The sequence below is a fragment of the Orycteropus afer genome, unplaced genomic scaffold (genome assembly GCF_000298275.1).
Source record: "Orycteropus afer afer isolate SDZICR_OR568_19922 unplaced genomic scaffold, OryAfe1.0 scaffold00137, whole genome shotgun sequence".
Lineage (NCBI taxonomy): Eukaryota > Metazoa > Chordata > Mammalia > Tubulidentata > Orycteropodidae > Orycteropus > Orycteropus afer.
This window is the reverse complement of record NW_006921724.1, coordinates 1,056,813-1,072,253: the sequence shown is the minus strand read 5'-3', so window position 1 is coordinate 1,072,253 and position 15,441 is coordinate 1,056,813. Positions and strand designations below refer to the sequence as shown.

Sequence of the window (15,441 nt, the reverse complement as noted above, 5' to 3'; positions counted from 1 at the left end):
ATCCAGCTATGGAAGTATCCAAAGTAAAGAAGCTTACAAGATTGTAAACAGGGAACCAGAGATACTAACCAACAAATGAGGACAACTACAAACCAGAAAGAGGGAAAAAAATCTGTGTAGTTACAGAACTTCTAGGTGGTAGGGAAAACTATAAATCACAGGGTAACCTCAAAGAAAAATGATAAATCTTCACATCAAAATAAAAAAGAGGACCAGCAAAAATATTCAGCAAATACTAAAACAATAACAATGAAGGAAGTGATAACATAATTCATAAACAAAACGAGCTCAGCATAGAAAACTATACGGAACAAAGAAATTGACACAATGAAAAAGCACATGACAAAAATGACAGCAACAAATTCGTATTTGTGGATAATTACATATCTGGCAAGGGAATTCTCTCTAAGATTGATGGAAAACTCCAATGCCTCAACACCAAAGGAATTAACAATCCAGTTGAAAAATGGGCGGAAGACACGAATAGACACTCTACCAAGGAGGATATTCAGATGGTCAGCTAATACATAAAGAGATGCTCACAATCATTGGACATCAGAGAGATATAAATCAAAACAACAATGAGATATACCGTCTCACCCCAGCACTGATGGCAAGGTTCAATGAGACAGAAAATAACAAGTGCTGGTGTGGATGTGGAGAGATTGGGACTCTCATACACCACTTGTGTGACCATGAAGTGATGCAACCACTGTGGAAAGGAATATGGCAATTCCTTAGAGAGTTGAAATTGGAAATACAATTTGACCCAGCAATCCCATTACTAGGTATATATCCTAGCGAGGTGAGAGTCAGGACAGGAACAGATACATGCACGCTCATGTTCATTGCAGTACTATTTACAATAGCAAAAAGATGGAAACAACCTACATGCCCATCAGCGGAAGAGTGGATGACCAAACTATGGTACGTACACACAATGGAATGCTATGCAGCACTCTACAAAGAAAAATGTAGAGTCTGCAAAACATCACACAATATGGACGAACTTGGAGGACATTATGCTGAGTGAAATAAGTCAATCACAGAAGGACAAATACAGTATTAGTTCGTTGTTGTGGAGGGTCAAGGAAAGGTTTATATATGGAGGGAAACTTTCTTTGTTGGTTGCCAGGGGTGGGAGGGGAGGGGAGGGAACACTGCAAAAAAAAAAAAAAAAAAAAAAAGCATTAACCCATGTCACTTTAGTTTTGTGTATTTCACTGCACACAAATTATATTTCAATAAAATGCATTTAAAAATAATAAATAATAAAATAAAATGAAAAGAGTGATTCTGGAAATCAGCAGGGCTGTAAAGGATCATGAGGGGCAGGGCTGCCAAGTCCTCAGTTTCAAAGGGTGGAGTCACAGTCCCCAAGGTTTCAAAGAATTCAGTCTCTAATACCTGGGTTCCGGAAGGCGGGGCCACATTCAGGTGCACCAAGAGAATGGAACCTTTCTCCAAAGCTGAAGGATGGAGACGCCACACCCACGGGCTAGGAGAATGGAGCTGCACAAGGCAGGGAACTTGGCTCATCACTTAGATGTACCAGAGAAAGGGGCCACCCAAACCAAGGAAGCAGAGTTGTTTTCCCAGTGGGCCTGGAAGATGGGGCTGATGCTGAGGGCTGAGGGCCTCTACCCAAAATCCAGAGGGCAGGGCCAGTGCCTAGATGGTCCCTGAGAACAGAGCCTTATTTTCAAGCCTTGAGAGCTATTAACTTTCCTGTGCTGAAATGGAGACTTGCTTGGTACCCTTGATTTCTCCCATTTGGGATGAGGATGTCAACCTTGTACCTGTCCCACCACTGTAATTTGGAAGCAGATAACTTGTAGGATTTAACTGTGTTCCCCACATTCCTTTCCCAAAATATGTGCTGGAATCCTCATCCTTATACCTGTGAATGTAATCCCATTTGGGAATAAGGATTTCTTTGTTATGTAAATGAGGCCCTATGAGTGTAGCATGTGCCTTAACCCTAATCACTCCAGTGTGATGTCCAGAGCAGGATAGACAAGGACAAGTAAACACAAAAGGAGAAAACCGAATGCTAAATGAAGAGAGCATCAAGGAACTGAGCAATGCCCAGACCACCACAGAATCAGAGACAAGGATTTTCCTCAGACTACAGAGAGCCTGACCCTAAAGCCAGTGCTCTTAGTTCACACTTCCAGCTTCCTAAACTGTAAGAAAATAAATTTCTGTGCATTAAAGCCACTCACCTGCAGTATATCTGTTTCAGCAACACTAAGAAACTAGGGACATTTGTGAACCTATTATTTCATATATAATACACACCAAAAGGCTACGCACACAGAAGTTTGTTGACTAAACTATAAAAATTCTCACAAAGACTCACCCTCTCTAACACCTAAAAGCATGTACAGGATAGCCTTGTCTATCTGGAAAGAAGAACAAATGGCCGATCCTCACATGGACATCCATAGAGTGTCTTTTTACACAACCTTATATCCTAGAGGAATGAATCCATCAATTCAGATCCATAATTAATTCCAAAGTAGAACACTTCTTATAAATGTAAATAATGCACCTGGCACAATCTACTTAGTATGCTTCTGAAGTTTAAACTACCTTTCAATGAGCATGCTTTTCTGGTAAAACTAAAGGAAAAATGGCCCAATTGTATAGTTACCAAACTCTTCTGCATCATTACTAATGGATGTGTCGTTTTTACCTACACGAATGTTTTTATATCATATGCCACGTTATGAACATCCCAATAAAAAATATAAATGAGTAAGTATTTTGTGATTGAGAAACTAAGCTGGAGCATAAATATTCTACATAAAGCCCTCAGTGTAATTGAGACTACGTTATCCATTGAAATAGCAGCAGGTATCTCCAGAAAGCAAGTATCACAGTCTGGGTTTCAGTCAGAAGTCTAGCATTCATTCATCCTACAAATATTTACAGAGCACCTGCCAAATGCCAGGTTCAGTGATGAGCAAAAATTCTGTTTTAAGCATAAGAATGATTTGTAATGGAAACAGCAACAGGCTGGCCACCCTCAAATAGAAACTTCATCTAGTGCTAGATTCTCAGTTCAGTTTTGCATTTTAATTGCAATGAACACCTTGCAAAAGTCAGTTAACCTCTCTGGGACTCCATTTCTTCATCTGTAAAATAAGGCATTTAAAAAATTATTCCAGAAAGTCTGCCTAGGGAATTTTACAATTCCCAGACTCCTAGATATACTCCTAGGCCGCCTGAATCACAACCTCTAAGAAAAAGGCAAAGAACTCTTAGCTTTTTTAAAACAAAGCCCCTGGCAGATATTTCTTTGCTTTTAATTTACGCCTTTCAGTGTTGTGTTTTTTATGTTGTGCTATTTAGAATAAAAAGGAAAAGTTTTTTAAAACAGTAAAGAAAACAAAATTAACTCCTACAATGGATCTGATGCAGTCCATCTGCAGAGCAGTAAAGGAACTGAAGGACCAGATTTGATTCTTTGATTCTACCCATCCTGGTTTTAAAAACCAATTATGTAAAACCAAGAATATCTTTCTGTGTCTTATTTAAAGCCCTAATTTTAGAAAAAGGTGGACATTCTTATGATTAATGAAAACACAGACACAAATATAACAAACACCTAATACTCAGAACCCAGTTTTAGTTGTTAACATTTTGTGATATTTGCTTTAGACTCTCTTTTAATGAAAGAAATAATAAAGATATAGTTGAAATCTCCTTTGTACCTTCTTCAGTCTCCTTTCTATCCTCGTCACCCACAAGCAAACATAATCACGAATTTGTCAGGTATTCTCCCAGCCAATTTCATGTATTACCGCTTTTTTCATATAACATTTTTTATAGTTATTCACGTTGATAAGCTACGGACTCATTTTAATTGCAATCTAATAGTTAGTTCACTCATTCAGTAATTCAACAAATATTTACGCAAGAGTGTCTTCTACGTCACAAGCAGTTTGTTACGCAGCCAATAATCAAGAGTGAATCAAGCAGATCAAAAAAGTCTCTCCTTGAACAGGATGGCTGCTTATGCACAGGGAGACAGTTCAGGGGGCAGGAGTGCATGGAGGGAAGGACACAGGGAAGAGGTAACTGTGGGGACGAAGTAGGGGGGAGCTGTTGCACTGTGGTAAATTGTGGTCTATGTCATGAGACAGTATATGTGAACTGCTGTATGGAAAGTGAATTTGCTCTGTAAATTTTCACCCAAATCACAATAAAAATAATAATAATGACAATAATAAAATCTCTTCTTGAGGTATTGGTAGAACAGATAATAAACAAAATAATGTAAACAACATACATTCCAAACCAAACCCACTGCCATGGAATTGATTCCACTCATTACGATATCAAAAAATGGTTAACTCCTAGGGGGGGAATTTGCAGGGAAACAAAATAGGAAATAACCCGGAAAAGGGCAGATTTTACATTTTAATAATATGACCAGTGAAGGCTTCATCAAGAAGGGAACTTTATGTAAAGAAAAAAAGGAAACACGGGAGCTAGCTAGTGCTCTGAGGGAAAAGTACTCTAGACAGAGAATAAATATTTACATTTGATATAATAAAATTGACTAGTGCTTTTTTTTTCATTGCCAATTTCTACATTGTGTTATTTAAGAAATTCTTCCCTACCTCAAGGTTATAAAGAAGGTTTCCTGTAGTTAAGCTCTAAAGTTTCATTTTTTCACATTTAGGTCTTTAGCCCATTCAAAATGTGCAGATACCAACATCCCAACTGCTAAAATATTCTCCAAATCCTAAAAATCCCTATGGCTTACCCATCCTCCCAGCCTCTTACTGTCCGGGCTAGGAGTACGCTTTCTAATCATGGAACTGAGCATTACTCTTTCATATTCTTGAGCTTTCCATGATTTTTTCCCAGCTTCTTTATATACAAATATACATCTGGTAAATAATTTTTCACAAAGTTGTATGGTACTATCTGCTCTCTATTGTATGTAAAAGACACCTACCTTTGGCCAAGTGCTCTTCAGAATAGTGGCTCTCTTTCCATCACCAAGCGCGCTTCTAAAAGAAAAGTAAGAAAAATTTGAACATTTTCTTTCTTTCGTTTTGAGTGCATTATACCTTCCAGCCTGTTAGTACTTTTTAAATTGTGCAGGTACATTATCTTGTTCAAATATAAATTAAATTTTAAAAGTCCATACAATGTATGCCCATTATAAAAAATTTTGGAAAATACAGGCAGGTAAAACGAAGGCGGCAGTCATCCAGAATCACAATCACAACTACCTGGGAATAACGACGCTGAATCTTCCTGGAGTATTTCTTGCATATATCTACGCTGATCTATGCACAACTTTCATATTTTCTTGCAGCATTTCTGCATCTCTGCAAGACAACTCAAGAACTGGAATTGTTCCCATTCGGTACATACGCTCCTCTGTGCTAGTCTGCGTATCTCTGCGGATGTCTACACTGGTCTACGCATGTCTGCACCTCTGCAGATGCCTACATTGATCTACGCATGTCTGCATCTCTGCAGCCGTCTACATTGATCTGCGCATGTCTGCATCTCTGCGGTTGTCTACATTCGACCGCGCGAGTGTGTACTATCTACAATGCGTATGTTTACATGTCTGCGCATGCGTAAATCTACAATGCGTACGCATGTCTGCGCATGCCTGTACCTATGATGTTCGCCTGATTATCTGCGCATGCCTGTACCTATGGCAACATGTTTGCGCATGCCATCACCTATGACGTGTGTCTATCTCTGCGTAACTGTGCCCATGACGTCTACCTATGTATATCTGCGCATGTCTTTGGATCTCTGCAATGCGTGTGTTTTCATTTGTCTGCGCATGTCTGTGCCTAAGGCTATGTGTGCAAACCTCTGCCTAAATCTGCGCATGTTTACATTAGCCTGCGTATCTATGCGCAAGGCTATCAGCTCGCTCCCACCATTTGCGCATCTCTGCAAAGTTAGGAAAGCACCTGCTAGTATTTTTTAGCGAACAGGTGAGAATGGGGTAGAAAGTACTTTGTAACTTTCAAGTAGTAACTATCCAACATCTAGTAGGTTTCCTCGCTTATCTTCAATGATCTTCTCTCTCAATCTGGAACTTATCCCCACCCCAAACTGTTCCAACTTCAAAATCACAAAATTCAAGCAGTCCAGCCCTATTATCTCTTCAGGGTGTCCAACTCATTCATTTTCCATTTTTTTTTTTTTTTTAATGGCAAAACCTCATGCCTGAATCAACTCTGCTTCCTGCTTTCTCCACTCCTGTATCTAAGGAGCCAGGTATTGCTGGAGGAAAGCAGCAGAGCATACTAGTATCACTAACAATAAAACATAGCAAGGGGGCCTTCAACATTGCCAAGCAATCTTCCTAGGTCAAATCATTCTCTTTCTAAAATAACAATTTCAAATATTATCTGTTCTCAAGGAGCTCTGGTAGCGTAGTGCCTAAGGCACTTGACTGCTAACCAGAAGGCTGGCGGTTCAAACCCACCAGCCACTCCTAGAAAGGAAGGTTGGGCAATCTACTTCTGTAGTGATACCCCCTCCGAAACCCAAGGAGGGGTCGCTATGAGTCAGGGCTGACTCAAGGCACATAACAACAACATCTGTTCTCAAACTTTTAACTCCCTTCTCTTTCAGCAGTTGACTTCTGCTCTTTAATGACTAAACTGGAGCCATCCAAAAACTATTTCTTACTACAAAAAACAAACCCACATCTGTTTTTTCATCATGTGCATTTTTAATTATGCTTTTTTTTTTTCCTTTTTATCAAATATTTCAAATATATATAAAAGTACAGAGAATAATAGCACAATGAACACCTATGTACCACCTGGATGCCAACTTAGCAAGATCTTAACATTTTATATTTACTTCAGATCTTTTTTCAAAAGAAGTGTTTTATGGTTGACATCCACGGTATACCAACCCCTACTCCTAATTTCCAATCCCTTCTTTCTCCTCTTCCTCCCAGAGACAGCCTCTTCCCTGATATTTTAAATGCCCATGCATGAAAAAAATATTTTTAGAATATTCTTTGTACTAAACATGCATACTTTGCATGTTCTTAAACATATAGCGAGCATCATACTGTACATATTCCACAACTTCTGTTTTCACTCAACATTGCATCTATTTTAACTACAGATTCCATTGTCTAGATATCTGGTAATTTATTTTTTTTCACTCCACTACTGATGAACATTTAAGTTGTTTTCATTTCTTTACTCTTAAAAACAATACTACAGTGAAGGTTTGTATTTTATTTCTTGGATACACATCAGAACGTTTGGAGGGTGTGAGCCTAGAAGTGGGCTGTAGAGTATGAACATCATTACCTAGCTAAATTGCTCTCCAGAGTGGCTGTTCCAATCTACCCTTTGTCTAGCCAAGTATGTAAGCTTCCTTTGATCAACATCCTTAAAATATCTGGTTTTATGGGGCTTTTTAATGTATGCCAATCTGATTGATAGGTGTGAGAGAAAAACTCATAGTTTTTAATTCACACATCCTGTCAGGACAAGTATTTATTGACTATTTGGACCTCTTAGATTATTGATCAAGGATACAATGAAATGTTCCTGACCTGACTCTAGTCTTAGATGGTGTTGAATCATCAGGAAGAAGGGGTAACCCTGCCCTTGACCTTTATCTTCACCAGGCTACTCCTTTACAGTATTTTAGCGGGATCCTCCTTGTATGCCAAGCATTCAACACTCGGCACAGAACTCTCTGATTTGCCTCACAGTTTCAGATAGCCACCTCAATTTTAACAGGAGACTAACCAAGTTGACAACATACTCATCAAATAGTGATAGCATATAAATTCACCTTCAATCAGCACAGAATGTCTACAATTATGCACTAACCAAAGGCAACAACCTAAAAAACAAAACATTTGCAGTCCATTTCTTGTCAGAAACAGTTGAGGCCAGTGGTATTGATGGAAGACTGTGTCAAATCTATCCATTCCTCTAGTCTAAATAGCCTGGGTTTATCCACAGTTTAAGTCATCTATAATGTTAATACAGCAGTATTCTCCCAGGTAGTTGAATTACTGGTGACTTTTATTTTCTTCATTTTAAACTCTTGCATTTTCCAAATTTTCTACCATGAGAATGTGTTCTGTTTATAATAAAAGAAAGACACAATGTTATTTTTTAATGTTACATTCTTGGAATATACTTTCTTTCCCCTCCCCACTCTTTCCCATCTCAACATAAGCACTTTGACTAAAAAACAACTGACATCACACACTCAGCTTTCATGAGCAAGCTTTTCAAAAACAAACAAAAACACAACTTATATATGAAACCCAAAAATGCATCTTCAGAGAATAGTTTGCTAAGAACAGAAATGTTGCTGAGATTATTTTCTATTCCATCATTCAATAAATGTTATTTTAAGTCATATAAGAAACTTCTTCTAGAACTAAACATGAAGAAAATAATGTTTTCACCTGAACAATGTTTTCTTCATGGACAATGAAAATTATGTAACTTTTCAAGTTCCCCTTATTTTAGATGACAGAAAAGTCAAAAGCAGATATGAAACAAAATTTTAAACTTATGCAGGATCTTATCCCTCACCAGCTTTGTTCTAAGATTCCCCCAACTCTAACTTGTTTTTTTTAAAAAAATATATTTTACTATTGTGTGGATGTATTTTTGAGGCATTCTTAAACCCTCCTTATAGCAACCCGAGACATAATTGTGTATATCAGTCTATAGTGCTCAATATCGATATTTATAATTTATGTCCTAAAATTTAAAATTAGCGAACAATAAAATCATGGTGTAGTATCAACTATGTTGCTCAACTAACAAATAAAAGCTCAATTCAAACAACGTAAGGAGTAAGAATTACTACTTCACTTCCTTAGTGACATTATTAAATGTATTTTCTCACTTATGGAAGACAATTTACTTATCCTCAGGAAACACATATAGCAAAGATATTTCTTCCAGAACTAGATAGATTAATTAATATAACAAAAGGAGCTATTACAGGTGTTAAAAACACAGGCTTTGACATCATAGTTGTTATGTGCTGTCAGGTTGGCTCAAACTCATAGCAACCCTGTGTACAACAGAACAAAACACTGCCCGGTCCTGCACCATTGTCACAATTCTTGCTATACTTGAGCCCATCATTGCAGCCGCTGTGCCAATCCATCTGGTTGAGGGTTTTCCCCTTTTTTGTTGACACTCCACTTTACCAAGCGTGATATCCTTCTCCAGGGAATGGTCCCTTCTGACAGCATGACCAAAGTAGGTGAGACAAAGTCTGGCCATTCTTGCTTCAAAGGAGCATTCTGACTGCACATCTTCCAGAACAGATTTGTTCATTCCTCTGGAAGCCCATGGTATTTTCAGTAATTTTCACCAACACCACAATTTAAAGACATCAACTCTTCTTCAGTCTTCCTTATTCCTTGTCCAGCTTTCACATGCATATGAGGGGATTGGAAATACCATGGCTTGAGTTAGGCACACCTTAGTCTTCAAACTGGCATCTTTACTCTGTAACACTTTAAACAGGTCTTTGGCAGCACATTTTCCCAGAGAAATACATCATTTATTTCTTGACTGCTGTTTCCATGGGTGTTGATTGTGGATCCAAGTAAAATGAAATCTTTGACAACTTCAATCTTTTCTCCATTTATTATAATGTTGCTTATTGCTCCAGTTGTAAGGAAGGATTTTTGTTTTCTCTGAAGTATAATCCATACTGAAGACGGTAGTCTTTGATCTTCATCAATAAGTGCTTCAAGTCATCCTCACTTTCAGCAAGCAAGGTGGTGTCATCTGTGTATGGCGGGTTGTTAATGAGTCTTCCTCCAATCCTTTTGCCACATTCTTCTTCATATAGTCCAGCTTCTTAGGCTATTTGCTCAGCATACAGATTGGAAAAGTATGGTAAAAGGATACAACCCTTACAAATACCTTTTCTAATTTTAAAACATGCAGTATGCCTTTGTTCAGTTTGAATAATAGGCACTTGGTCTATGTACAGGTTCCACATGAACACAATGAAGTGTTCTGGAATTCCCTATCTTCACAATGTTATCCATAATCTGTTATGGTCCACACAGTCAAAACCCTTTGCTTAGTCAGTAAAACACAGGTAAACATCTTTCTGATATTCTTTGCTTTCAGTCAAGATCCATCAGACTTCAGCAATGATATCCTTCCTTCTACATCCTCTTCTGAATCCAGCTTGAATTTCTAGAAGTTCCATGTCAATATACTGCTGCAACCATTTTTGAATTATCTTCAGCAAAATCTTACTTGCATGTGATATTAATGACATTGTTCAATTATGTCCACATTCTGTTGGATCACCTTTCTTTGGAATGGGCATAAATATCAATCTGTTCCAGTCAGTTGGTTAGGTAGCTGTCTTCCAAAATGCTTGGTGTAAATAAGTAAGTGCCTTCAGCACTGCATCCGTTTATTGAAACATTTCAATGGGTATTCTGTCAATTCCTTGTTTTCTGGCAATTCCTTCAGTGCAAGTTGGATTTCTTCCTTCAATACCAGTGGTTCTTGATCTTATGCTACCTCCTGAAATGGCTGAACATCAACCAATTCTTTTTGATACAGTGACTCTGTGTATTCCTTCCATCTTCTTTTGATGCTTCCCGCATCATTCAATATTTTGCCCATAGAATGTGTCAATGTTGCAACTCAAGGCTTGAATTTTTTCTTCAGTTCTTTCAGCTTGAGAAATCCAATCATATTCTTCCCTTTTGATTTTCTAACTCCAGATCTTTGCACATTTCATTCTATTACTTTATTTTGTCTTCTCGAGCCACCTTTGAAATCTTCTGTTCAGTTCTTTTATTACAGCATTTCTTCCATTCACTTTAGCTACTCTCTGTTCAAGGGCAAGTTTTAGAGTCTCTTCTGTCATCCACTTTGTTACTTTCTTCCTTTCCTGTCTTTTTAATGATGTTCTGCTTGACATCATTGGGTGCTCAATCTTGGCATCCTTACTTACTGGCAGTGATTTAACATTTCTTCATGTGTAGAATGTGAAGAGTAACATTATCTAGTTTTTGAGAGTGTTCTGAGAATTAAATAAAATATGTAAGCATATAAAGTATTGCATTATATATGGTGTGTACTTAATCAAGATAGCTGCTGCTATCATTGTTGGTATTATGTATAAAGCCTCTTTTAACCACTTAATTATTTCTGAAAATGAACTATGCAAAGATTTTTTTGCATGCCTGGCAAATGGAAATGTTCCCCCAAAATGGGTATTTAATATAAATAATTCAGTGATTAGGGTACTTCAACAAATATCTTAAGATTTGAAACTTACCTCAACTGTCCAGTACGAAGAAAACAAAGAGCTCGATTTCCATAAAGAAGATGATTCTCAGGTCTTTAAAAGAAATAAAGTATCATCAGTGTAAAAAAAAAAAATTACATGTGAAACAAATTCACATAGAAAACATAAGGCATGAAAAAAATGAAATTTCAAGAACTTCATATATGTGTGGCAGAACACAAAGAATATAGGATTTGGCGTCTTAAGCAGATAAATCCCAACTTCTTCAATTCCTGAGTAACTGTTCCAATCAACCTAAGTTTCCCTGTTCAAAATGAAGACAGTTCTAACTTGCTCTGCCTAGCTCACAGGGCCAGATCTAATGAGACATACTGAAAAGTTTAGTAAACTATAAAGCATGACTTAACATTCTGTAAAGGACAATGTTACTGGCACGGGCATGACTAAACCACCTTGACAAGTCAGACAACAGAAGCCTCCAATAATTTAAATAGCTTCATTTCAAATTATATCCTTTTTATGTGTATCTGACTATGTGTGAGTAGCTCTGGTGGTCTAGTACCTAAGGCATTTGACTGCTATAACCAGAAAGCTGGAGGGAGGTTCAGACCCACCAGTCACTCCTCAGAAGGAAGACTGGACAATCTACTTCCGTAGAGATGCTGCCTTGGAAACCCAAGGAGGGGTTGCTATGAGTCAGATCTGACTTGACAGCAGTGCCACTATGGTGATGCAATAGATTTCCCCTTTCCCTAGCACCTTTCCCTCAGGATACAGCAGCTTTTCAGATGTGGCATGCTAACCTGATCTACTCCATATCTTCTGGAGAAAGGCAAGGTTTCAGGAGTAGGAAAGAGAGTAGCTGTCTACAGAACACCCTTAAAGGCTGCCACAAAATTAGGTGGCCCCACCAAGATTGTTCATGGAAGCAGTCTGAGAATTACCATAGAATTCTAGCAGCAGAGCAAATAGAGGGTATGTGCATTCCCTCAGCACTATCCTTAAAAAGTTCCCTCTTAAAAATGAAAAATCCCTCAATGGGTGGCATCTTAAGTATTAGTAACTAACTCCTTTCAGTCAGTTAATAATGTGGATTGAATTAGATGAAAACAACATAAAATAAATGACCTTACACTGGAAAGGTTGAAAGAAAATGGGGCAAGGTAGAACTAAATTCACAATTCTGCCTGATTTGCTTGAATTATACTACTTGATTAAGTTCATATACTTAGGTCATCTGTAATACTTCTTAATGGCTAAAGACAAGAAAATCTGTTTTGCCAAGTTGAAGATATTCTCAAAATCTTCATCTTTATTTTATTTCTCCTGATAACCATTCTAACTTGACCGGCCACATAAAGAGAGTATCATTGTTCTATGTGACTCTTAGGAGCTCTGGTGGTACAATGCCTAGGGCATGTGACTGCTAACCAGAAGGCTGACGATTCAAACCCACCAGCCACTCCTCAGAAGGAAGACTGGGCAATATACTTCTTAGAGATACCACCTCGGAAACCCCAGAAGGGGTCACTATGAGTTGGATCCGACTCCATGGCAGTTAGTTAGTTAGTTAGCTAGTTAGCTGGCTCTTACCTATATTCAATGGCTCTAGTGTAATAGATAATAGCAAGATCAAATCTTTCTTTGGAAAACTCTTCATTTCCTTTTATTTTCATTATTTCTCCTTGCTGAAAAAAAAACAAAAAATAAGGTGAGAGAAGGCTCATCAGTCAACCCCAAAGCCAATCAAGAACCCCAATACCTAGAAAAAATGGACTTGGGTTTCTGTCTCTGATAGTTGAAATAAACTGGTTAATAACTTAAGGAGCTCTGGTGGCTTAGTGCCTAAGGCATTTGAGTGCTAACCAGAAGGCTGGTGGTTCAAACCCACCAGCCCCTCTGCAGAAGGAAGACTGGGCAATCTACTTCCGTAAAGATTTACTGCCTTGGAAACCCAAATGGGGTCGCCATGAGTCAGAATCCACTCAACGGCAGTAAGTTTGGTTTGGGTTTGGGCTTGGGGGATAACTTATATAGATAATGATAATGGATAACCATTTTGACATATATATTTAAAGAAATTTGTCTCCAATGACTCAATATTTAATTAAAAGAATATTAAAAACTAAACAAAACCATCACAATATGAATAATTAATTACTAACAATTTATACCCTGTGCACAATATTTGGGAGGCTCAGTTTAAAATGTATCTTAAACCTGCCATAAGACAAGGGGGGAAAAAAAATCAAGGTAGAATTTTAATTTTAGGTTAGCAAATATGATCTAGTTAGTAAACCTGAGCGCTTAAAAAATGTAGATTAAAAACATACGAAGAATGAAAAAAAAACATACAGGCAATAGTATTTATTAACCGCAAAAAAAAAATTAGGCAATAAATGCTTAAGAATATATATGAAATTTTTACTTCAAAACACTCAAATTTTTGCAAAAGTTCTAAAATAAATTATCTATAGATTATATCCATGGCATTCTCCAAAACTCACTGCCATCAAGTCAGATCCAACTCACAGCGACCCCTTCTTGGGTTTCCGAGGTGGTATCACTATGGAAGTAGATTGCCCAGCCTTCCTTCTGAGGAGTGGCTGGTGGGTGAGGAATGGCTGGTGGGTTTCAACCACCAGCCTTCTGGTTAGCAGTCAAGTGCTTTAGGCACTACGCCACCAGAGCTCCCATCCATGGCATTAGTGAATTCAAAAGAACATTAAATATTTTCCCTACATCTTTCTACAAGAATAGAGTCATATGTCCTAAGAGTGAATTATATGGCATGTGAATTACATCTTAATAGAGCTGATACAAAATACATATTTCCTCAACTAATTAAAAACCTTTTAGTTCAAAAATATCAAATTTCAGTTTTTAATTAACTGTATCAAAATAAGTAACAGTAGAAAATTCTGTCTTGATATTTTTTCTCCTTCCAAGAATAAAAGTATACATCCCAAAATAAATTTTATTAAAATGTTTCCCAAAACATATTATTCAAATTTACAGTAGCTCTTTGTATGCCATCAGAGGGGGTTTTATTATTAACTTCCTCTGAACATTGAAAGTTCTAACAGGTAAATCTTAAAATATACTTACAAGTAAATATTTATTCTCACCTCTGTACATCCTGCACAATCTGGAGTTTTAAATTCCTCAAGCAAATTGTAATTTTCTGTTACAACTTTGGTTATGTGGTACTTGTCTAAATATTATTTTTGGGAGAGAGAGAGAGAATGCTTGTTTTAAACAAAAAAATACAATTGGTAATGTTCTAATTCTAAAGATAGGTTGTTGTTGTTGTTGTTGTTATGTGCCGTCGAGTCAGACCTGACTCATAGCGACCCCTCCTTGGGTTTCCGAGGCAGTATCACTACGGAAGTAGGATTGCCCAACCTTCCTTCCGAGGAGTGGCTAGTGGGATAGGTAGGTAACTCAAAATCCATAAAGTTCGTAATATTATTATACTTTCTAAAGAAGTTATAAGGAGCTCTAGTGGCACAATGCTTAAACACTTGGCTGCTAATAGAAAAGGTCAGCAATTTGAACTCACCAGTTGCTTAGTGATAGAAAATACCCAGTATTCTGCTCCCATGAAGATTACAGTCTAGGAAACCCTAGGGGGGCACTTCTACCCTATCTCATAGAGTTGCTATGAGATGGAATCTATTCAATGTCACACAACAACAAAGAAATCAATATGCTTCTTATAATATTTTACAAATATCAAATAATAGATTAAAAAATTAGAAAACTGATAAAATGTTTTGGTAGACAATTTCATTGCTTGCTGTGGATCTAATCTTATTTTTTTATATCTAACATTAAAAAAAAAGTGCTTGTTATTACATTAGCTGTAGTTCCTAAAAAATGCTGTTATAGTCCAAATAGGGCTCATAGCTACTCAAATCAATTCAATAAACATTACTAAGTACTTATGGTATACTAAAGGAGCTCTAGTGGGGTAGTGCCTAAGGCATGTGACTGCAAACCAAAAAGTTGGCAGTTCAAACCCACCAGCCACTCCATGGAAGGAAGATGGGGCAATCTACTTCCATAAAGATTTACTGCCTCAGCAAGCTGCCACCTAGATGCAACAATGGATCTCTCCTCATCCAGAGCAAAGAAGAATGGAGAAAACCAAAA

At 37.5% G+C, this 15,441-nt stretch overlaps 1 protein-coding gene across 1 annotated transcript in view; it reads right to left on the bottom strand.

Moving 5' to 3' along the window:
- The window catches only part of TTC3 (tetratricopeptide repeat domain 3), a 129,652-nt gene that overhangs the window by 99,014 nt on the left and 15,197 nt on the right, over positions 1-15,441 (bottom strand). The window contains exons 7-10 of the mRNA XM_007945559.1: positions 14,415-14,500; positions 12,880-12,974; positions 11,317-11,379; positions 4,973-5,027 (exon numbers count right to left, since the gene is read on the bottom strand). Coding sequence (XP_007943750.1) covers positions 4,973-5,027; positions 11,317-11,379; positions 12,880-12,974; positions 14,415-14,500 — 299 coding nt within the window. The remainder of the gene's footprint in view (positions 1-4,972; positions 5,028-11,316; positions 11,380-12,879; positions 12,975-14,414; positions 14,501-15,441) is intronic.